The 25,280-nt window shown below is 30.3% G+C and overlaps 3 protein-coding genes across 4 annotated transcripts; 2 read left to right on the forward strand and 1 right to left on the reverse strand.

Annotated features, from left to right (window-relative positions):
* Positions 1-212: 212 nt before the first annotated feature.
* LOC124843456 (uncharacterized) lies at positions 213-1,199 on the forward strand. The gene has a single exon (XM_047320203.2). It carries the CDS (start codon positions 594-596, stop codon positions 1,095-1,097), a length of 504 nt encoding a protein of 167 aa, XP_047176159.1. The 5' UTR covers positions 213-593; the 3' UTR covers positions 1,098-1,199.
* Positions 1,200-13,565: 12,366 nt separating this feature from the next.
* On the forward strand, positions 13,566-17,579 carry LOC124824873 (glutathione hydrolase 1-like). The gene is made up of 6 exons (XM_047297377.2): positions 13,566-14,042; positions 14,382-14,894; positions 15,018-15,253; positions 16,325-16,589; positions 16,771-16,908; positions 17,200-17,579. Exons 1-6 carry the CDS (start codon positions 13,695-13,697, stop codon positions 17,446-17,448), a joined length of 1,749 nt encoding a protein of 582 aa, XP_047153333.2. The 5' UTR covers positions 13,566-13,694; the 3' UTR covers positions 17,449-17,579.
* Positions 17,580-19,429: 1,850 nt separating this feature from the next.
* LOC124824875 (transcription factor TGA4-like) lies at positions 19,430-23,521 on the reverse strand. Of its 2 annotated transcripts, none has more exons than XM_047297380.2 (9): positions 23,199-23,521; positions 22,222-22,397; positions 22,049-22,123; positions 21,606-21,665; positions 21,437-21,514; positions 21,258-21,321; positions 20,476-20,747; positions 20,056-20,283; positions 19,430-19,945 (listed from the first exon to the last, which is right to left on the reverse strand). In XM_047297380.2, exons 2-9 carry the CDS (start codon positions 22,378-22,380, stop codon positions 19,793-19,795), a joined length of 1,089 nt encoding a protein of 362 aa, XP_047153336.1. In that variant the 5' UTR covers positions 22,381-22,397; positions 23,199-23,521; the 3' UTR covers positions 19,430-19,792. The 2 variants fall into 2 exon arrangements, with proteins under 2 accessions (XP_047153336.1, XP_047153334.1); XM_047297378.2 differs by having other exon boundaries at positions 22,222-22,444; positions 23,199-23,520.
* Between the last annotated feature and the right edge of the window lie 1,759 nt (positions 23,522-25,280).

Raw genomic sequence — 25,280 nt, forward strand, 5'->3', positions numbered from 1 at the left:
TACTAGAAGTTGGTTCATTTAGCGTTTTTAGTTCATTCCTAAGTTATGGTTTATATTGTTTTTCTTCTCCTTCTTGTTTATACAGGATGTAATGGGAATAACCATGAATAGAAAAGTTTATACGTAACTTTATTTTTTAAGTTGTTATAATAGTCATAAAAGTTTATATATACCTCAGTTTCCTATATATATACCATATTACCATCACTTCAAAATTTGACTAGGTGTCCACTTACAATGATTATAAATAAAATAACGATCCTGTCAGGAAGTAGGAGAAGAAGCTAGTTGTTTTCATTGTTGAGTAACGTGAACACTTCAATTTTATATTTCCCAACTGTCGGGTCCTGCAAACCAAACATAACATTGCCGTAGTCTGTCTACACACAAATTACTAGAAAATAGCTATCACACACCTTGTTTTTGGCTCTCTTCTCAGATCTTGAGGCATCTAGATCTGAGTTTAAGCCAACACAACACACACACACACACGAACACTTGTGTTTGAGTGTATTCACTATCCACCAAAAACATGGCTGAATCTCACAAACACACTTGTGTTTGAGTTTATTATTCACTGTATCCACACCAAAATGTTGAGTGAGGGTGGCAAGAATCACTCGTCCAAAATGTCCTTCAGAATAACAAAGGATGATAGGTTCTTGTCAAGGCTAATGGCCAAGGAAGCCACCACCCCAAACTCCTCTTCAAGGATCTTCTATTACGGAGAAACTTCAGTCGCTGTTCCTTTCACCTGGGAGGCACAACCTGGTACTCCCAAACACCCATTGTCTGACATATCTCTACCACCTCTCACACCTCCACCTTCCTATTTTTCAAACTTACACAGTGTCAAGGGAAGAAGCTCCAAGCCCACCAACATGTTCTCAACCATTCTGCCAAGGCTTTTAGGGCAAAGAAAGTCTCATCATGAGTCGCCACCAACATCTTCTAGGTCACCTTCCTCCTCATCTTCATCTTCGTCATCGCCCTCGTTCTCACACCCTTTGAAACACAAATGTTCCAATGGATTTAGATGGTGCTATCCTTTTGGGAACACGATCGGCAACGTAAATGTAAGCCATGGTGCGGACTAGTTTGTTTAATCGATTGTTGGAAATTTGTTGTTCAGCATTGTTTTAATATTGTAGAAATTCTCCAACTTTATGTAGTCGTTAATCAGTACTTTCTCTTTTCCATCTCGTTGATTCTGTACTTCCCCTCTCTTCTTTCTAGGATCGCTGCCTGAAAATCACGCAAAGCTTGGTAGCTTGTATTATAAATTCTGGAGTGTTATTTTTTAGAATTTTCTCTAGGATAAAATTCTAACTGTGCTCCGAATCCAATTACATGTTTTATGTAGAAGCTGTTCATTACAAAGATCGTATACTAAAAATTTATAGCAGTATAGACAACTTCGCTTTTAACAATAAAAAAAAAAAGTTTAGTTACGTTTCTAACGATAAATTTAAATATTTTTTATTGAGTTTTTATTAAAAGATAAATTCGTGATTAAGTACTCACAATTTTTTTCTATTTTTAATTAAATTTTTGTTATAATATTATAATTAAATATAAAAATAATATTGAAATTAATATAAAATTATGAACGATTTTTATTCTTCTCATTAAAAATATGTTTGAATAACGATATTATAATATTTATCTTCATCGTTTACGGTGATCACCCAGAACTCTCTGAATCATCACCATTAAATTAATCATGATTAGTTTAGGGAAATTGGTGAGACTACCCATCGAATTGAGTCAGGTTCGGATATCTTAACACTTTATAAATTTTTTTTTATTTTTTTTATTTTAGCTCGTCTTGATGATTTTAAATATGATATAGATTTAGTTTGATTGTGTAAAATAATATTTTCAAAAGATATTTATTTTTAATTTTTTTTGAAGGAAAAGTTGTTTATCATATCCCAATTATTTTGGATAATTTAGAAATGTCATATTATTAAAATAACAAATAAATATAGAAAATAGTTCATAATGCGTATTGATCGATTATATTTATAATATAAGTCAAATTCATGGAAAAAATAAATATTAAATGCTATAGAAGGCCAATTACCAAAACAATGTTAATATTATTGTATCACTTGCATAGATAGCTCATTTCGTTTCTTATTCTTAAATCACATTTTATTATTCTTCATTAGCCATTGTTATTCTTCATTATCAATATAGTGTCACTATCATTTCCTCCATAAATTTCCCTAAAAATATCTATATCTCATAAATTTACCGTTTTAATATAATAATGAAGTATCATAAACATGCTCATATACAATTGAAATGAATTTTAAGTTTAAAATTTTTCATATGTTCTTCTGATCAGATTGGGCTTCCAATCATGGGCTTTAATCATTGCTCAAAAGGCAATTGCTCTCGGCATACCATCAAATTTCCTTCTACACCCCCACAATTTAATGAAAATACTTAAATACCCTTCGCCATTGTATCACATCTAAAGTTGTCCATTTGATTCATCATACATGAGTCAACCCTAGTCCACCCTTGAAAAAGGCTACTTTTAGGAGGCCCCCTTAAGTGAAGACAAAAAAAAAAAAACCCCAGCTGCCAAAGCCCTATTTCAAGTGGGTTAGAAGGTTAAGGTGGATTTGGTCTTATTTAATTGACTTTTAGAAACCATATAATTTATGTACACATATAAAATTATATATTTTATTAGATAATTTAACAATATGTTGTAATTTTATTATATTTAAATCAATATTTTCATATCATACTTATTATTATATTATTACATAAAATATGTAATATATAGTTTAATACATTTATTGACTATAATCTATTTATTAATTTTTTCAATTTTTTTAAGAATAAAACTTATAGTTTTTAAAACAGCATGTTGTGATAAAGTTTCAAACACGATAGAATAAACATATAGTCTAGCAAAAATGCAAGAATATAAGTTATAATGCTGGTCAATTACAAGGTTCGCTCATGGTGTACACTCGCAGTCATGGAATCGAGTATAAAGGAAGTTGGAATCGGTTATTGGAGGTTGTGTCCACAAACTCACACCATGGAATCAAATACACAAACACGGGAATCGATTAATGGATCATGAAACCGATTATGGGTTCCTGTAATCGATTTCAAAATCTTCATCTTCAACCTCTGGTCATTTCCAACTTAAGCATGCATGGAAACCAACTTCAAACTCCATCAAGACACTAATCTGCATGGGTTAATCTTAAATGAGATACAATTTCATGTGTGCAAACAAATATGCATGACAAATGAAAATTGTATTAGAACAAAAGGGAGATTTTCCCTTTAAATCGCAGCACATCAGGGAGGATAAAAAGTTCGACTATCTTGCAATTATTTACGGTACCTCGCTTACAAAACATTATAACCAAACACAAATTTATTCCATAATATGTCTGCACAAATTCACTTAAATAGTAAGTTCACTCAAAACGAACACAATATTAAGAATGGATCGAGAAGATAAACTTTTCATTGATTATTTTTTAAAATTTTAAATTTTAATTTATAAATTTAATTTGAATGAAATTTGTTAATGAAAAATATATATCCATAATTTAGTCTAAATTTCATCTAAATATTATTTTCAGTTTAATGACAGAGGAATTGAATTAATAAAATAAACTGACAATAAAAAGAGACATATTTTAATTTTTTTTAAAAACATTAAATTCTTCAAAAGTTATATGGACCAATCATAACTTCTTAATTTTTTTTTACTATTTTTGAAAGGGGGATGGATAATTGAACTCATATGTCTTACCATTTCTTTATTAAGTTTGAAGGTTACATTACATGAGATAAACCGTACCTACTAATTTGACAAATTATGTTTTTTTAAATTGAACCAGTCCAATTGTCGCCCTTTAAAAGAAATTAGATTTAAAAGCATTATAACTTCTTAGTGCATACTTGATTTTCAATTTGATACCTTTAAACTTGATTTTGGAATACTTTTATTTTGTAATATAAGGCCAAAACCCGATAAAAAGAGATTTAAAAAAAAAAGGTGGTTTTTATTTATATACGAAAATATTTCATTTTTATCGGCACTTATATACGAAGGCTGCTTTATTATAAATTAATTACCCTCTATTTTTATTGTTTTATTTGTAAAAAATATAAGTACATTAAATAAATATTAAGTATTATTAAATAGATTCTAAATTTAATTTAATCTCACAAAAATTAATTTTTTATAAAAATATATTTGAATGTAACATTTGAGATTGTTTGGAAACAAAGTATGAATTGCTTTTATATTATTTTGTTTTTCCTTTAGACTTTCATTAAGTAACAATTAACCACTCATGCAATCAATTTTTCTCTATATACAAAAACTACAATCTTGTCATCCTTCTTATTAGTTACTCACTTAAAATAAATTTTAATTATTTAAAGAAGTTTCATTTCATCCAACATACTTCTATATAAACAAATATCCAAACACAAATTATATTTTATGAATCTCATTTAGACCAAATTAAGTTCTTAACATGTTTTTACCTCAAACTTAAGTTCTTTGCCATTTTTTTTGACTTTTTTCTTTACATGCCATGTTCAATTATCTGAAAAGTCAACTTTGATTTCCAAAATATAAACAATTTATTTTGATTAAAAATAAATAAAGAGTCGTCAACAGTTTGAAAGTTTACGCCATAAATGTCAAATAGAATGCGTCAATAATTCTTCTACAAACATACGAGTTGACAATACACATTTTAAAAAATAATAAAAATAGTCAACGTAATGCATACTTTTTTAATCACAAAATTCCGTGTCTCGTTAAAAATAAGTATCTCTTAATTTTGATTACTTTAAAAAATAAAAGTGAAATAAATTTAAATACAAAATTAAATATGAAATTTTAAATTTAAATCATGCTAATAAAAATATTTTTAATTATAATAGTTTGATATATAAATTATGATATATGTACTTTAAAAAATAATATTATTTTGATGTAAAAATACAAATACTATTTTAAAAACCTCATACGAATGGTTTGACTTGAGTTTAAATCACTTTCCTTGTTTGATTTCGTCGATTTTGTACTTTATTTGACAGTTATACAGAAACAAATGTATTTTAATAGCTGTAGAGGATTATAATTTATCTTTTGAATAATGTTTTTTTCTAGAAGAGTCTTTGGAGAGAATAAGAAAGGTAAAACCCTCATAACATCATAAACATAAAGTTAATTAATCTATAAAGAAATTCTGGATATTCGATTAAATGTATTTTTTTAAAGAGATAGACATATAATACCAAATAATACTGTACCTTTTCACATTGTGCTAATTATTTTTATTTTGTTATTATTTATTATGATAGGAGAAAAATGAAAAGACGTTGCATTAAATTCGTAGCAACTAACACTTAATAAAGATGACACGGCACTTGTATTTGTTTTTTAGTCTATACATTTCCTTATAAATTTATTTTCAAATACCACAGTTATTACTAAAGAATTAGTTTATATGAAAAAATACATTGAAAGTGTATTAATAATACCTTTTAATAAATTTTGATAACATTTAGTTTTTTTTTTTTATGAAGAATGACAAAGTTATCTTCTGGAACGATAAGTTTTGCATTTGGGTAGTGGTCATATATGTGATCATGGGTTGGGCCTTTTAATATAAATATTGCTATTAATCTTTTTGTATGATAAGAAATATCCCAATGTCATCCAATCATTACATTCTCGTGCATTGTTGACCAATGAAATTTGTAGTAAGTGGTTGACCTTTTTATTATTCCAAAACACTAATGATATTAAGTACTTATCTACGAAAATGTCTCATAAAACTGTTTGGTTTGTATTTATAAAAACCAAATCATTTTTATTTAAATTAATGATTTATGCTTACCTTAATAAATCATGTCACTGCTATAGTTTCTTTTGGAAAATAATAAGATATTAAATATTCTTAAATTTGTTCTGCCTGTAAATTTGGGCTGGGCTTAACTCAGCCCGTGTTCAATCTTTATAATTTTTGTCATTGATCAGAGTGGACCAATTTTTCAAAGACTATATTTTCCATCGAAGTGACATTATTAATGTCTCATAAGACTTTTTTTCACAGTAAATACAATGAGAGTTAATATGATTTTTAATTTATAAATTTCTGGATATATTTAGTTTTGGTCCTCAAAGGTTATTTTCATCCGTTAAATATTTTGAAATTTTTAACTTACACTCTGTTTTCTTTTATTTATCTGTAGCTAAACTCTCTTTTTTTTCCCAAAAAATGTTTTTGTAAAAATAATAAAAGAGTGGAGACAGGTGACCGTCGCAATTTAAGAAAAAACAAAAGAAATATCTATTTAAAATAGGTGCTTTGACTGTATTTGCGTGTTGACTCTTCCAATTTTAGTTGACTTAAAAAGCAGGGCTTAAATATCTCTCTACTTTTTATTTTCTCTGTTTTTTTTTTTCATTTTCCTCAATTGCAACACTAGAATCATCTTTACATGTTCAAAAGCGATTGAGTAAAATTAGAAGACTTATAAGTAATTATATTTTCAAATTAAATAGGATACCAATTTTATTTAATTCATTAAAAAAAATTGTTAAACATTTTTAAGAAATTACACCGTGAATCTTAGGAACCCAAAGAAAAAAAATTGTAAGTTTAAATATTCATAGCTTTGAACTTTTAAAAGTGCCTTACATTTTTTGGTAAAAACATAAAATAGTTTTGTTAACTTTGAAATTAATAACATATTATTCTTATTTAATTTAATACTCTCTTTTTTATTAGTTTAGATTTCCTTTTTGTTTGATAAACCTTTTTTTTATATATGCTCTAATATTAAATTTACCGAGAGAACATCGTTAAACTTAATAATTATAAGTTATTATTAATTTTAAAATTTGTAATTTTATTATAATTATATTCTTAGAAAATATCTCAAAAATTTAAATTTCATATCATTATAATATAACCTACTTTTTTCTTTTTTCTTTTGAGGAGTTTTTTTTAAGATTTACACACATAATATTATTATTATTTTGCAAATGTGAAAGTGTGACTTTTTTTGTGTGTCTAGAGGCTGCATTCCTTTTACATCATTAGCCGCGTCCTTTTTTCATCTTTGCTGTTTCCAGAAACTGTTCGTTAATACTGACGTTGAATTATACAGTTACGTTTTTGTTCTTCTTCTGTAACTGATAACTTCACGTGTTAGGCGACTTGGGAAACGAACAACAACCTCAGAATGTACTAGTTTCAATGAAAGAGTAATTGGGTGTAAAGTATATTACTTTAATAATGATTTATCGGGAAAGACATTATACTTTTATCAATCTTCCAGAAAATTGAAAAAAAATATATTATTTTTTACTAGTTGATGGGTTCAATCAATCAAACCCTTCCCAGGTCAATTATTATTATTTTTTTCTAAAAATAGGAAGATTATTGTCATAAATCTGATACAGTAGTCAACGGTTTGCTTATTGGGACAAAATCTCACTACAAAAAGTGGATTCTATGACTTCGTTTAGAAAGGGGTTACAAATTAGGTTTAATGTATTTTCAGTTTATGTTATTATAAATAAAAGAATTAAATTTATATTTTTCAGTCTTTGCAATTAACTATAGTTAATTTAAAGTATTGATTAGTAAAATTAAGATAACATTTTTTAAAATTAATATAATTATATTTTTTATAAATACTATTAGTTATTAATAAAATTTCTTAAATATTATATGTCAATATCTAATGACTAATCCTTGGACGGAGTTCCTCCACACAGCTGGTAGATTCATTCAGGTTATAACATTTTACTGCATAATCTTTTTATAAAAAAACATATTTCCCTCTTCACACATTTTTTTCTCCCATACTATCCTCTAATAAATAATTAAGAGTGTATAATAATAATAATAATAATAATAATAATAATATTTTTATGCTTAAATTATAACGTGATTTTTTGTTTTTTTTAATTTAAATTTTGATCATGGTAAATTCTGTATTTAAGAAATGTATAAATTTCATCGAAGGGCGTTAATTTTTTTTCTTTTTTCACGAAACAAACAATAAATTACCTTGGAGGAATAATTCACAAATTTTTCTTCGGTCAACATCATGAAAAGTTAATATGATTCATAATTTGTCATGTCAAAAAATATTGACACCGTTTAAGAAGAAAGATTACGTGTGTGTATATATTTTTTAAATATGAAAACCAAAATTGCATTATAATTTAAGAAAAAAAATATAAATAATCTTAAATAATAAATAAAAGGAAAAAAATATTAATTTTATATTATCAGATAAAAGAAAATATTTTCCTCATAAAAATATGTTTTTTATAATTATTCAATGATTTATAGAGATAGAACTTACTTAATTTCTTCCATTAATATTTATTTTGTAATTGAAAGTTGTGGTTACATTTACCTTCAATTACAAACTCAGTTAAGACCGATTATCCGTTAAACATTTTAAGTAAAAATAAAAGGAGACATCTCATTAATATTGTCCAGAGGATAGAGAATTTTTTTAAATTAAATTACGAATAATCAGTTTATCTATTGTAAAAAAACACTATAAATTAAAGGAGAGTTGTATTGTTAATTATAAAAACATTTTAAATTAAATGAGAAATAAGTTATTACAGTATTTTCTGTAGATAAGTAATCTTTTTTCTTTTAAATTCTTGTTGTTTAACTCATCGTTAAAATTTTCATCTGATGTTAATTTAAAATATTATTATCATGTTTTAATCTTTATTTTTTTAATATTTGAATCCGTGAATAAGAAATAAATAAGTTATAATAATTAAAATGAATGATAAAAATTGTCATATAAATAATAGTTAGAATATGAAATTATAAAATTATAAAATAATATATAAAGTGACATAAGATGATCAGATAATAATCATTCACATCGTTAGTAAAACAAAAATTAAATAATAAGAAATAGAAACTTAATTGAAATAATTAAGTCTTAATTTAATTAAGCCAAAACTAATTAAATTAATAAAATGAAGGTTTAATAGAAAAAAATGCCCCAAAACTGAAATGATTTATTGAATGAGGAATTAATGCACGAAGAAACTTTTGAGTTGAAGAAGTTTCCAATTCAATTAATTTATATAAACTAGGAGTCGCAATAAATGAGAAGAAAAAGGTTGATGGCACCAACAACTGAAAATAAAATTTTCACAGCCAACTTTAAATCCAATTAATTTATATAAACTAATTTTACTTAATACCCATTACATAATTAAATTAAGGGTTATATTTTTTTTATTCTTCAACTTTCATTAAAATTAGTTTCTCTTCCAAATTTTAAATTAATTTAATTTTTATTTTTAAAATTACATAAATTTAATTTCTTTAATTTAATTTTGTTAAATTTATTTAAGATATTAAATATATTTTTTTAACTAACATAAAAAATATATCAAATTATATAAATAATTTAAATATTATCATAAAATACGTATGAAATATTACATAAATTTAACAAAATATAATTAAAAAATTAAATTTATATTTTTATATTTAACAAAATTAAAAAAACTAAATTCATATATTTTTTAAATTAAGAGATTACATTTAACTTAAATTCTAAAACAAGATTAATTTTAATTTTAGTTTAAAATTAAAGATAAAAATATATTTAATCCTTAAATTAAATATACATAATTTGCTTATGTTTTTGTGAAAAAGTAATCGGGAATGTGGTGGACCCCTTGAACACTTTGTGTAATGCGCTTGGGTGATTGTCTTGTTTCCTTAAAGTTACGCGTGCCGTTAGTTTCAAAAGCACTTATCTTCAAACCAACTTAATTACTATTTCTCATTTCGCCGTCCTTCAATAAATAAATCACAACATTTCTCTACCCAGCTACTTTCAAACTAATTATACTTTTAATCATAGATAAAATCAAATAATAATAATTTGTTTCTTATTAATTCATTTTATAAAAGTAATATAAATTTAATTTAATTTTCAATGCGGTATTATAATGTATCTTAGCGAAATTTAATAGACTTATCGTATAATGGTAAAATATGTAATATTAATGAAATATGATTGGAATGCCTTTTGAATACTCAGCAACACTATCATTTGGATAGTTTAATGCGTGAATAGATTCGAAGGACGATATTTCCTTCAAAAAATATCTTTTACTTTTGGAAGAATCGGATCACGTGTTTGGAGCATCTTATTTAAGCTTTTTTTGTTTAACTTTTAACATATTGGAAGAGAATACCATCGTTGCTTTTATAATCTAATAATTGAAACAACGCTTTCCTTCACCACTCTCACTTTTTTTATTAAATAACTCACATACTTACATTTTGTCTAACATTCATCTTTTTACTTATTTAACATTAACAAAATAAATAAATAATTAAATGTTCAAACAAGCATTTACTTTTTGAGAGAGTTTTTTAATAATGTTTTTAAGGAAAGCACCTGTTTTTTTTTTGGCATTTTCTGATAGATGTTTAATATTTAGATTTAGAAGTGTCCACAATCTACTGTTCTGTCTACTGACCTAACGTGATTTCAAAATTTTGACGAGTTTGAGTTGAAAATTCAGACCCAGTATATTTTCAAACGAACTTATATTATTTCTTTATTAGCACTGAATCAAACAAGTGATTTTGTTTTTATTTTGGGGGAAGATATTAAATAAAACAACACAACGTGATGGTTTTTTATTGATGAAAAATCATATATTTTTTTCATATAAAAGTAAACGAGACGAGATGTAATAATGGTAGTCAATATTAAAATTTAATTCATAAAATTATAAGGTCGTATTATTTTACGTAATATTTTTAATTACGAGAAAATTATTAAGATCATGAAACAAAATCATAAAATTACCACGTTACCATTCAATTAAATTCACTTTTTTTTAGGTGTACCACCTATCGAATTTTTTAATGAATGCTTAAATTTAATTAAATTAAGAATATTTTTACATATATCAAGGTTTTATGTAAAACTGTTAAAACGGTAACCGACCCGACCCACTCAACCCGGTGTTGAAGTGTAATAAAAACAGAAAAACAGTTATTCTCATGTATATAAAAACTCTGTAAATTCAGTATTTCAAGGTTAATGAAAAATTGAGGTTATTCAGAAATTACCTGGAGTCCTAGCTAACTGTTGTTTCATCTGGAGCTGTGAGAGTGGTGGTGCACTGCCGTGTGTGTGTGTGGTGGTGACTGAGGAAGAAGGGATTGTGCCCTAGCAGAGAGTCGTGTGACTCTTTCTCTCTGATCATCATCTCTCATTTTCTTTCTCTTACTAAAACGTGCGTATTACGTTTTTAAGAAAAGATAACTCTGGTTGGTGCTTTTACGTTTTTACCCTCACTTTAATACCCGGTTCATTTATTAGTGAATTGAAAAAATTCAAACCCGACTCGATCCACCACGGGTTAGTAGGTTAAACGGGTTAGCTCACTGATTCACTTAAATATAAGTTTTTTTTAAAATAAAAAAATTATAATTTTTTTTAATTCAAATCTAAATTTCACTTTAAAACGATGTTCAATTCCAAAGATAATTCAAAAAAACAAATATATATATATATATATATATATATCGTACAATCCAAAAACAAATACAAAAGATAAACAAATAAGTCTTTAAGATTGATAATTTTTGTATCATATGTCCATTTATAATATTATTAGAGTCTTAATAGTTAAATCTATAATATTTTTCTCTCTTGAATAATTTTTTTATATCCCCATCTACAATATAATAAAAAAATGCAATAATATTGAAACACAAAATAATAAATAATTAAATTTAAATTAAGTGGCTTTGTGAGCCAACTCGGCTCACCACGAGTTCAACCCGAGGGAGCCGGGTTGAAAACTAACCCGCATAAAAAAATTACATTTTTTTCAAATCCAATCCAACTCAAACCCGTGTTGAACTGAATTGGCTCACGAATTAAAATCCATTTTCACAACACTAGTTTTATATGCTAAATACAAATGCACTATATCCTCATTTAGTCTTATTATATTAATTATGTTATTTTTCAAATGTTTTAATTTATCTTTTAGTATTGAATCACTTTTTAAAAACTATCATAACTCATTCATTTCAACATGTTCCAAGTTTTTTGAATTTCTTAAAATCTTAAAATAACTTCGTATATTCGAGTCATAATAAGAGTATGTTGTTTTCCAGTCAAATTGTAGTTTCTTATTATTATTACTTACAAAATGTTCACTGTGATAAATCATCACTTTAAGACGTTTCTCGAATATCTTAAAACCTATTTATGTAATTGTAAATTATACTCACAAAATAATAAACAAATTATTGTCCATACCACCAAAACACCCAAATAAGATTCACAACTGTACAAATTTCAAAATGAAAGAGAGAATCACTACTTGATCTTGGTCAACAAAGACAATGCATAATAAATAACAATTATTCTCACAAAAAAAAAACATCTTTATCTCAAAACAAAAATGCAACACCAAATAATTATAGCAAATATCCAATAAAATAAAATACCTGACTACTACCCACAAAATGAAAATCACTTTCATCGATCCAATAGCTAAATAATTCACAAATTTGACTTAAAATTCCCTTTATTGCTCTTCAATCAATATTTACAAATGTTTCGAATATCTAATTTTGCATTTTACCTACTACGAACATGTTTTAATTTTAATCCAATTTGCAACAATAAAATTAAAATTTCATGTGATAAAAACAATGCACATATACATGTCTATTACTACATACTGTTGTTTGCTATTTAAACAAAATTAAAGATTTGAATATATTTATTATATATTTAAAAACAAAAATAATCGAGATGAATTAAAATTTAAAAATCTAAATGAGATTTTCTCCTATGCTTTTAGTCTTTCTTACGGAATAAATTTGAATCAAAATAAAATATATATAACATACTTTTATATAAAGTAAAATTTACGGTTTAGTATAATTGACACACTTTTATATAAAATAGCATTAAACTCGAACCGGTGTAGTCGAGATAAAAAAAAACCTAAAAACGTCACAAACACGAAATCACATAAAAAGATATAAAAAGCAAAAAGACACTGTTAAAACCAAAGGCATAAAGGGTTCCACAACGCATGATAATGAGTTGATTGTTGAATTTCAAATTGAAAGAATCAAAACCGCATGTTATTTTTTCTACAAAATATCTCAACGGAAGTGATATTTTTCAAATTCACTATTCAGCTACAATGTTAAAATAAATCACATTCCTCCCTTCTGATCCAATTTTTTCAAATCTTGATTGAGATTAGTTTAGAAAAATGTTGCTGTTAAAAGTTCTTACCAAATGACAACATTTTGACAATGGTATAAGTGGCAGTTTTTGTTAAAAGGATGTTAACTTTTAGTTATTACCATGTCATAATCCTTTATTTTTTACCTAAATTAGAACTTTGAGAAAGAAAACCACGGAACAAGTTAATTGTAAGCAAAACTGCAATAACAAGGATCAGTTCTTGCTCCCTTTCCCTTTTTGACTATAAATATATTGTTCTTTCATAGAAGATAGAACACAAATATTCGTCACCCTGTGCGAGTCACTACAATCCAACTGCAAAAGACTTAAAAAGTCAGCGGCGACAATTTGATTTCCTACCTCAAATTCTGTCACTACACATGGCAAGTTTTGCAGCTGTGTTGTTGTGGCATGTCATTGCCTTGCTGGTTGTGGCGAATTTGGGGTATTCTTCAAACCTTGATGCCCAAAAACTCAACGCAGAGGTTATCTATGCCCGAAATGGAGCTGTTGCCACTGATGACCGTCGGTGCTCAAGGATCGGCAAGGATATTCTCAGAGAAGGAGGGCATGCTGCGGACGCTGCAGTGGCTGCTGCCCTTTGTTTGGGGGTTGTCAGTCCTGCCTCCAGTGGCCTTGGCGGAGGAGCCTTTATGCTTCTCAGGCAGGCTAATGGGGTGTCCAAGGCCATTGATATGAGAGAAACTGCTCCTTCTCTTGCTTCTAAGGTACCACCTACCTTCCTATCTCCAACCATTCCCGTTATTATACTTTCAATTCATGAATTTTTGCACGACTGAGACTCAGGACAAAGAAAAATAGAGAAAACTGAAAATGTCTCAATTTTTTGTTTTTGTTTATTTCAATTCCTTTCATCTCGTAATAAATAACCTTGTTATGATTTTGAGAGATGCAAGTTTTACAAATGTATCTTTTCACATTGAGGGTTAATTCTTGAGACTGGTTTTAAGCATTCAAACATGGCTAGAATTCCGTGTGGATGATTATGCAATGCTTAAGCAATTAAAAACAACTACTGAGATGTATTTGTATATCCATTTTTTCAGGATATGTATGGTGGAAATACTACTTTGAAGGCCAAAGGAGGCCTCTCTGTAGCAGTTCCTGGAGAACTTGCTGGCCTTCACGTGGCGTGGAAACAATATGGGAAACTTCCATGGAAAAGGCTTGTAAATCCAGCTGAGAAACTAGCGCGTGGGTTTAAAATATCGGCATACCTGCACATGCAGATGAAGGCAACAGAGTCAGATATATTGCAAGACAAGGGTCTTCGTAGCATATTTGCACCAAATGGAAAACTCTTGAACATAGGTGACATGTGCTACAATAAGAAGCTAGCCGACACTCTCAGAGCGATATCTGTGTTTGGTCCGAAAGCCTTCTATGATGGATGGATTGGTCATAATTTAGTTAAGGATGTTCAGAATGCTGGAGGGATATTGACTACGAAAGATCTCAAAAATTACACTGTTAAACAGAAGAAACCTTTATCTACAAATGTTCTTGGACTAAATCTCCTTGCCATGCCTCCACCATCAGGTGGACCTCCAATGATACTAGTAAGTCTATCTGCTTCACTGCACTGGTGTTCTTGTTAATAGTCTTTTCCTTTTCTTTTTCTTTATATCTATCACATCATTAGAAAAATAAAGGATTTAGCCAATTTTATCTTTTTGTTTCAGCTGCTGAACATTCTAGATCAATATAAAATCCCTTCTGGCATTTCTGGTGCCCTAGGGGTCCATCGTGAAATTGAAGCTCTGAAACATGTATTTGCCGTGAGAATGAATCTTGGTGATCCTGATTTTGTTAATATTACAGAGGTTGTTTCTGATATGCTTTCTCGTAGGTTTGCTAAAGTGTTGAAAAATGACATCAATGATAATAAGACTTTTGACCCCAGTCATTACGGTGGCAAGTAAGTTCCTGAGTTCCTTGAATTTACTCTAATGTTCACAAAAGGTTTCATTCATGCCTGCGCTAGTTAACGAGATTCTTCAGATTCTATGTTTGTCTTCTACCTCATACACTAGGAACATTCAGCTTTACGTATGAATGACAGAAAAAAATACAGCAACCGTTGACAAATATTGCATCATAACATGCGCGGCTCCACAAACTTGATTTGAAAGATTCAATGATGTCAATTTAGTGATCAATTGGTTGACTTTAGTTGTTATAGCCTATAGGCATGTAGTCAACTTGATCGAGCAAGTGTTTATAATTGTTTATAAAGGTTGACTTTAGGCATTTGACCAACTTGACCAATCTCTTCATGCATATCTAGAATTGTATTTCTTTTTATTTCGTTAAAATATTTATTTAGAAGCTCTGTTATGTTGTTTCTCTAAATTTTTATATTTAACTTTACATACGTTGATTTTAATTTATAGAAAAGCTAATTTCACTTGGTTTCTTTTATTTTTCTTTCTTAAAAGCAGCTTATGGAGAAACTCATCCATATGACAACTATTTCTAATTTAGTTCTTGCTTAACAGTAGCTCCATGTCAATCTCCTTTTTTGCATGTGACAGCTAATTGGTGTGGTTCCATATAATAGACTTTAAAGTAGAGAAGAGGGTGTTCCTTAGAACTAGAGTCACTGTGATTGATTAAGTGAATTAAGATTATGATACAAAAGGGAGTCTACAATGCATGTATTTATAACCTTCTAGGTTCATATGGCTACAATAGCAGACAGTGAGAGATGATGCATCTATGTGCTACAATGTTTACAACAGAATAATTGGCAAGGCTTATTCACAGTTAGAACTGCAAATGCCATTTAACAGCCAAGTGAAGTAATGCATTCAATCTTCACAAACCAGCATATAGTTGAAGCCTCACATGCATTCTGTGTTATGACATTATGTGTGGTCACTAGATTGAATATATACATAAGTCCAAATAAACAAAGTCAAAAATAATATTCTAACAAAAATTATTTGTGTCATACGGATTTCTCAGTTTTGCTTAACTGTCTTTTCAGGTGGAATCAAATTCATGATCATGGTACAAGTCATTTATGTGTAATAGATCTTGAGAGAAATGCCATTTCCATGACTACTACTGTAAATTCATATTTTGGTTCAAAGATCCTTTCACCAAGTACTGGAATAGTACTGAACAATGAGATGGATGATTTTTCCATGCCTAGAAATGTTTCCAAGGATACCCCACCACCAGCTCCTGCCAATTTCATCGTGCCAGGAAAGCGGCCACTATCATCCATGTCACCAACTATTGCCCTCAAGGTAACCAATCCTTTAACCAGATTTGGTTCTCATAAATTTGGTATCCTTTTCCGCATTATTATCATCTATGTCATCCACTACTGCCCAATTTCAGCCTCATCAATGGTTCTGAAATCTTTCATTATTACTAGTTAAGGTACTCATTGTTCTCTTGCAATGATTTCTTACCATGTCCATACAGAATGGGAAGCTAAAAGCTGTAGTAGGTGCAAGTGGAGGTGCTTACATTATTGGTGGAACTTCAGAGGTTCTTTTGAATCACTTCGGTAAAGGATTGGATCCTTTTTCTTCTGTAACGGCTCCAAGGGTCTATCATCAGGTATCTTAAACTTTTAAATTGTTTCCCCTTACTCTGATTGATAAGCTCTGGTATGCACAAACTGATATAAACTAATTTTCTATAAAACAACAGTAAATTAGTTTAAACTGTTTACATATTTAAATCGTAAACTATTTCAATAAACTGTTCTGGAGAACATATTGAAATAACATGTTTACAAGACATTGATACTGTCTATGTTTTTTCTACTGTTTCTCTCATATTTTTCCATTTGTGATTTTGACTGCGTACTTGTGAATTGGACTGAGAAACTCCCCATGCTTTATGCAGCTAATTCCTAATGTGGTTAACTATGAGAATTGGACAACTGTGAACGGTGACCACTTTGAACTTAGCGCTGATATCAGGAATGTCCTTAGAAGTAAGGGTCATGTCCTACAGGGCCTTGCCGGTGGGACTATTTGTCAATTTATTGTTATAGACGATTTTGTGTCATCAAGAAAAACTAAAGTGAATGGAAATGAAAGGCTTGTGGCAGTGAGTGATCCAAGAAAGGGTGGTCTTCCTGCAGGCTTTTGAGATAATTCATTGACATTGTGATATCTCTGTTTCATCTATGCAATCCTAGTTTGTCCTGTTCATGATTCTCCTATTGCTTTCTGTATTTCCATAATGGAAATAAAAGATCTACATAATTATACTACGGGTTATATCAGATCTCCACAACTTCCCCGTATGTTGGTTTGCACCTTCCTACTCCTGCAGTTAATTCCATCACTTTGTGACGAGTATGGATACCAACTACCAGATTTATCAACAAGTTGGAGTACATGCTGAGATAAGTTTTAAAAAATTGTAAATGGTTAACCACAGCAACTGGATTCTAAAGAAGAACAGAGTACGCACGAACACAGGATTTAATTATGTGACTAATAATACGCATAAAGAGATTACATTTTCAACATAAGCAATATCTCAAGAAACTATAATATGTAAACGTTCACTATTAAATACTATATCGCATCAGCATAGCTATGGTTCTCACTTCTTCAATAACATGGTTTCTTGTTCTAACACATTGTAAAGTAGTTAAGATAGTTTGATCCCATAACTTAAATCCATAAACACATCTCCAAACTTATATTTCGATATTTAGGACTGTAGGTTGCTGTTACGACAAGGTTCACTTGCTCATACAAGGATTTAAATTTTTTTAACAGACGTCCTTTCTTTAAAAGGATCTTATATTGTTATGAAAAGGTTAATCCTTTTCTACAAGAATCCAAAATTTCTTAACAGTTGCCACATAGCTGCAACGAACTTTTGTGTTGGGAAGTAATTTGATTGATTTTTAAGCTATAATTATAAACCTCACTTGTTTACCTCGATTACCTTTTATCCATATCAATAGCCAGGCTTGTTTTCTTGGATAAAAGGAGACCCCTCTTTAATATTTTAAGAAAATCATTCAAAGATGAGGACTATGGCTTTAGTTGGGCGATCAATTTCAATTGCACTTATCCTCATTACATGATATGTATGATTATACTATTGTATCAAATTAGAGTTCTTTTTATTATAAAATGCGATGAAGGATCATGGATGGTGTAATTATATGAAGCAAACAAGTGGAGAAGAAAAAGCAGTAGAACCGCACTATTCAGTCTACCTTTTTCTCTTTAGCCCTCAGCACAATCATGCAAAACATTACATATTCAGTAGACCACTACAAAGTTATTTAACATGGATTATTGTTAATTACATCACTTAAACAAATTTTAGCATAATATTTTTAAGAGTTAGCTAATCCAAGTAAACACTCAATTCACAAAGAAGATTCTATGTCAATTAATCATAAGGCCTGGCCATGAATATCCTTACAAAACAGATGAGTTTGAGTTTTTCAGCAAAGGTGCAGTGTTTACTAAATGTTGTTTATACATGGCTACAAATATTTGACACAAAAATGTTAATATTTGACAAGTATCAGGGTTCTAATATAAAAATTAAGAGAATTCTCTCTCAAAGAATGCAAATGCATATAATATGATTTAAAAATGTCTACAAATATATTTGTTGCCCCTGCAAAATAGCAGCTATGCATGAAAAATTCAGAGGTGATGAAGATTGGTTGTATAAAAGTAATAACATAGAAGCTTTCTTTTCCAAGATTTCTTCCAAACATAGAAACTGTTTACTCCTATAAATTGAGGAGCTCGGTGTTCTAGTTGGTAAAGGAGGAATGCATGGAAATGTTTTCAGGATTAAGACACCAATGTATTTCACCAAAAATGATGCAGGTACACATAATTCTTTCCTGGCTATTTAACCAAGTTGCAGACTCCAGATTCTTTGTTGAAGTCCACATGCCTCCTCATATGCAGATTTTGTTGTGGATGCAGAGGAAAGGAGTAGCATCTGTAGTTGACAGAACAAAGATACAACAAAACTGTATAAATACTCTTATTATAGAGCTTATTAGAGTCAACATCATTCTAACAAAACCAGTCACACTAACTGATATTTCTAATAAACTACTCTCGTCATCAGATAAAAAGTATGTCCACTAAGAGAGTCTAAAAGTAGATTAATTTTCAAAAGCAAACAACGTAACATTATATGAATTTTACATGACCAACTTCCACACAGGCTCATGGCATATTCTAAATATTTCATTCTGCAACAATCCAATATACACCATGCGTCCAAAATTAATTTATTTACAGACTGGTATGCATAAAATGAGCGAGCAGTCGTATTTACAACTTCTCCATAACGCAAAACTGCAGGAAAAATGTGAGCAACCTGGACCCTCACATGATGCACTGTTTTGATGCTCTTGGCCAAAGAAAGTGACCAACGTTGTTCATCATCGCATCACGTTCATGTTACAAGTTTTGGCTCTTGTAACCTGTTTGTGAGACTAAGCAGGTTCACGGGGTCTGTTAGACCAGAGTGAGCTCAAAGCCCTCAGGCGTTGGAAATATTCTCCCAAAGCAAGCAAGCATCGAGCAGCCTGACGGATTGTAAGTATTCGAGACATCTGCTGCAACGTTCCCTGCCGAAGATGGTCAGCCTGTTTCACACACAACATTGTTTTCCGTTTTTACTAGAATTTCTTTAGAATGAAAAGGAAAATTTTTTAAATTTAAAAAAACTGAGAACAAATGTCTGCGGAAACATTACCTGGTTCACAAAGCTCACCAGAGCTTCCAACTTCTCCATTGCACAAGTCATCTGTGGAATGTACGTTCCTTCCATGAACTGCCCGGCTGCTACACTATCAGCAAGAGTTTGCCGGAGTTTGTCCATACCTTGTGACAGAGCATCTTCTGCTTGTTGACATGATTGTCCAAGGTTATATATATCCAACTGTTGTTGCTCTGTGAGAAGCTCAATCAGGGGGCCAAGAACCTGCAATTAAAATTAAATGTCAGCAAGAACCATACTTACAACCATTCCCCCATTCTATCTCTCAAGAAGATAGAAGTTGTTAAAACCCAATAATAACGAGAAACTCCTCAAAACCAGTCACTGAAATTTAGAACTACACATTCTAGGAATGAAGCTTTATACATCTTGCATTTATTAAATATGAACCGTCACCTTTAGAAGCTCAGAGGGGCGAAAGCCTCCTATCCAAAGGAAAAATCTTTCGGCCGTTGTTTTCCACATACCAGACATGACATAGAACACATCCGCTTTTGCAGCAGCAGATTTCATGCGAAAGATTTCAGCGTAGTGGTTCATCATACCATCTACCAGAATCCTGAGCTCTATGTCACCGATATGAGCATTTAAAGCGGTTCTCAGTTCTGTTATTTGCCTATTTTGCTCGTTCACCCAGTGTCCGTACTCCATCTCGAATGTTGTAATTCCTGCAAATATGGTATTCTTAGAATACATGAACAGAGTGGAAAACAGATTGTAACACAAGAAGAAAGGATACTCATGCAAACTAGGAACAATATTACGCACCAACCATAACAAAATATGGTAATCTTGCATGGCAACACGAAAATTTCTGAACAATTCAGGAGTTGCAATGCCATAAAGTTACCAAAGTTTGTGTCTGCATAATTTGAGATGGTGGACACTGAAACAAGATTTTATAGTATTTAGATGTTCACTTAGAAAGAGATTTTGGCACATTTGGAGAGACTGATTTTACCAAAGAATAAAATTTAAAAAAATGAAAACATTAAATTACCAGTACAATATCAACATACAATAAGTATAATATTTTAAAAGGAGATATGTGTGTGATATAAAAAATGATGACTAATTTGAGGTTTATGTATAATTTTTTTAAAAAATAAAAAAACTTGTCAGCGTAATTTATTCTGCAGGGAAAATATATAGTTGTAGTAGCATAATAACAAACCAACCTGAATTTACCGGTCCAGCAAAACCCAGATGATTAGAGTCCAACCCACCACCAATGTACATTCCCTGCAGTTTTGTAGCCTCAATATATCAAAAAGAAAGGGAAAGGAAGGAAGTCGATGATCAACATAATGTGATCCATTAGAGAAACTAAAAGTATATTAACTCATCTTCCCCACACCTGCTGTCTTGCACGTTCGAGTTCTTGCTCCAACTGCATCAACTTCAAACGACTTGATTCTAACTGCTGCACGTAAGCCTGTGGGGCAATATCATAAACCACACCAACATTAGTATATTTAAACTCTAATACCAAATATCACAATCCATCAATGCATAAACATGCAAACCTTCTTCCTCAAACGGCTCTTTCGAGCAGCCTCTCGATTTTGTGCAAGACGTCTTTGTATCTGCATGTTTCATCAAATTAGCCTCCTATTTGTTTACACTTTATATGGGCATAAAAGAGAGTATGGACCCAAGCCAAATACAGATTCCTCAAAGTTCAAAATGGCAGGATTAAACTTTTCACTCCCACCCTAATCGTATCATCCACAAAATGTAAAACATTTAGTCCTAGACAAATGGCCCAATGAAAGAAATTTGAAATTGTATTGCTCAAAATCATCTGCATCTGCATTTGCAGGTAATTTGAGCTGACAAATCTGTTGCAGGAAGTATTCCAGAGTTCCCAAGTAGACACAGTTTAAAGTAACAAAACACCACCAAGAAATAACCCTTGTTTCTTTCCTTTTGTTTGGGGGAAAGAAGGGGCAAAAAAGCACGCTCTTACCTTATCAGTAGGTTTGTTTGCTTCTTGGTCATACTTATTAGGTGCTCCCAGTATTCCATGAGAAGCATCCTCTGACTAGTTATCAAACAGCACAAACAAATTTGGTTAGTTGACAGAACAAGCCTTCGTATTTGCCAAGGAAACAAAGCACAGATTTAGTAGTAGACTCGCACCTGACTATCTAACTTCATGTCTGTCTCGTCTATTAAAGGCATGGATGCACTTAAATTACCATTACTTTTGAAGCCTTCTCCCCACATACTAATCTGGTGGATTGGATCGTACACACTCATCCTTCTCGAGGAAACGAACTGTGGGGATGCTGAATTCATGCTCTCAGTATCGACCACTGCCACAAGTCAACAATAAGCATTCAGCATATGCCTATACAGGAAACTGCAGTCAAGACAAAAAAAAAAATGCATTAAAGATTATAAGCCAAACACAGTCACTTCAAAGATTAATACCCAGTTAATACTCTGTTAATCCTACATCGTAGCACGAGCAGGAATTAGAAAACGATACAAAAGGGTAGCAGAGTAGATTATGCAGTTGGCACTGTTTAAACCAGAAGAAGCACTATGAGAGAGTCGAAGAGTAAAATTCCTTAACTACTAGCTAAAAACACACGGCAACAAACGGAACCATAAATCTCAAGAAAAACCAGACATCACAAGGTAAAAAAGAGGAGCACAAAAGTCGCGTAATTCATTTAATTAAACCGTGTTTTAGTTTCTTCCTCCACCTCATCCACGTTTGCACGACAACCGCCACAGACAGCGCCTATGCAGAAGAATCTATTGTACGATTTTTCCATTAATAAGGTAACAAACCACTTCATCATTTTTCGCAAATATAGGAACGCAAAACCAAATCCTACGTAGTCCCCTTTTTTCCCTTTTTTTTTTCCCTTTTCCCAGAGCCAACAAAAGGTTTAACAACCGCGAGAAGAAAGTACCAGTAATCATAGAAGTTCAAAACAAAGATAAATAAAGGCATCAATCTCCCCAGGTATCTCAACCCATTGATGTCATGATAACATCGAGTTGGAAAAGTACAACAAACAAACTTTGATCTGTACCAATTCCCACCCTGGACAGTTACTCAATTATCCACAAAAACTGAAAAAACAAAATCCAAAAAGCCAAACCTTTTTGAGAAACGTTATTTACGTTGTCTTATCATTATTTTCCCGCTCAAAATCTTCATGCCAGCATGGCGTGGTGAAGAACCGCAGAACGCTAGACCCTTCCTATCACTCCATCATTGCGTTGCTAGTTCGGAAGACGACGCTTTCAGATACACCTCTTCCTTCGATTTTAATTATATATATTAAAAAAACACACGCAAACATATCCCCCCATTTTTAAATGCCCTTACATTATTTATGTATGTACAAATACAAAATAAAATTCTAGAGAAGACTTTTTGTGCCTTTTTTTTTTATGTGTGTGTTGTTGTTGTTCTTACTAATTACCAATTGCTTGCTTGTGTTGATCTACAGAGAGTCAAATATATTTCACAACCCAAGTGTCACACTCATGGTCATGTTTCCACTATCGCTAATGTGCGCACCAGGTAGACCTCAACCCTGTTCCTGTTCGTGTTCCTGTTCCACGGCACGGCCACCGGAAAATGTTTATCAACACCCATCACTCTATCTAAATATTTAATAATTAATTAATGTACTTTGTATTTTTGTATTTAATTATCTGGGTTATTAAGGTATTATTGGTGTCACCATCCACGAAATTAATAATCACCCTTTGGGAAATGATAACCAGGGTAGAATGCGGGCACCAACAATTTTATAAAGTCAAGAAATTATGAGTTTTATATGATTAACGAACGGTGGTGTGTAGTGTTTGGAGTAGAACACGACGTCACACCTTCACACCAGATTCGACAAAACCTAATCATTTCAATATTTTTTTTTCCGTGTCTTACATTATACACACACACCCTAACGTATAAACTATTAACCCATTAATACGAATATTAGCACTGTTAATTTAGATTATTGTCGAAATAAAATAGAATTGGAATAATAATAATAATTGTGATTTCATGTTTTTGCCCTATTCTACCCTTCTGATTCGATGCATCCCACTCTACTTTTTTAACCATTGACTCCACCATAAATATACCAAAAGCATTTCTGCCTAATAAATCAGAGCATCGAATGCAACTAACAAACTATCTTGCCACAATTTCTCCTTTCATCCTAATGCTTAATGCGTTTTCATTTCTTTAACTTTAATCTTTAGCCATATCTACCACCATTTTGCCACATCTTAGGATCATTTTCTCCTTTAAAAATGCTGTTAGATGTTCTAATTCTTCCTCTCACATCAAAATACATATTTTAAATGGATTCTAGTATCTTACAAGATTAATTTTCATTTTCAATCAACAAAAATATTCTTAGTTAAACAATGTTAATCTATTCCCATCCTCCATTATTATTAGTAAATGAACAACGCATTAATTCATTTTAACTTAATTAGTGGTATTTCTTAAACTTGAGATTTTGCAACAAAAATATGTTGTTATTATTATTATTAAACTGTTATATTTAACTGTTCGTATTAATTAGGAATGGTAGATAAGTACCCATACGAATATCCGCATTTAAGAATTTTCTTTTTCTAACTTAACATCAATGCGTAAAGCAATGTTTAAAATCATGATTCAGCCTTCAAAAATAAATCCGTACTCAATGGACACGTGTCCAAACCAATTTACTAGTATTTTATTCTTGAAATCTATATTCTCTTATCGTGTGTGTCTTTTTTCATAAATATTAAAACAAAAACTATTTTTACAAAAGAAAATCAATATCTTCAAACTCCTGTATCATAATTAAGTTCCAATAATGCAATGCGGTAAATATCACAAGTCAATCGTCATTCTAATATTAAATTCATATGTATCATTTAATACACATTGGTCAAGTAAATATTATTTTTATGCAGTATTTAATTTTTTTACAAGTTACGTTGCGTGCAATGTAACGAGCTTATAAAAAAAATGAAAAGGGCATTATAATAATTAAAATGAAACAGACCACCACTAAAAAAAAGAACACTTTAGTGGTATAACGAATTCATCAAAAACAAAAACAAAAGAAAAAGAAAAACTCTCTCGACCAATCTTTCAATTTTAATATGTGTTGAATATGATATGATATTTATATTATCATAAAATGACGTAAGCATATATTAGAGATGAG

Source organism: Vigna umbellata, chromosome 5, assembly GCF_029865625.1.
Source record: "Vigna umbellata cultivar VRB3 chromosome 5, Vumbellata_1.0, whole genome shotgun sequence".
Taxonomy (NCBI): Eukaryota; Viridiplantae; Streptophyta; class Magnoliopsida; order Fabales; family Fabaceae; genus Vigna; species Vigna umbellata.

Bases quoted from the DNA above. Each gene is read 5' to 3' on its own strand.
- LOC124824875 (XM_047297380.2), bottom strand. From the start codon at position 22,380: ATGAATTCAGCATCCCCACAGTTCGTTTCCTCGAGAAGGATGAGTGTG. The intron at 21,515-21,605 runs GTTTGCATGTTT...ATTGCCCCACAG, and splicing joins AGAGCCGTTTGAGGAAGAAG to GCTTACGTGCAGCAGTTAGA. The intron at 20,748-21,257 runs GTTGGTTTGTTA...CCATATTTGCAG, and splicing joins TGCTGGACCGGTAAATTCAG to GAATTACAACATTCGAGATG.
- LOC124843456 (XM_047320203.2), top strand. From the start codon at position 594: ATGTTGAGTGAGGGTGGCAAGAATCACTCGTCCAAAATGTCCTTCAGA.
- LOC124824873 (XM_047297377.2), top strand. From the start codon at position 13,695: ATGGCAAGTTTTGCAGCTGTGTTGTTGTGGCATGTCATTGCCTTGCTG. The intron at 16,590-16,770 runs GTAACCAATCCT...ATGTCCATACAG, and splicing joins CACCAACTATTGCCCTCAAG to AATGGGAAGCTAAAAGCTGT. The intron at 16,909-17,199 runs GTATCTTAAACT...TGCTTTATGCAG, and splicing joins CTCCAAGGGTCTATCATCAG to CTAATTCCTAATGTGGTTAA.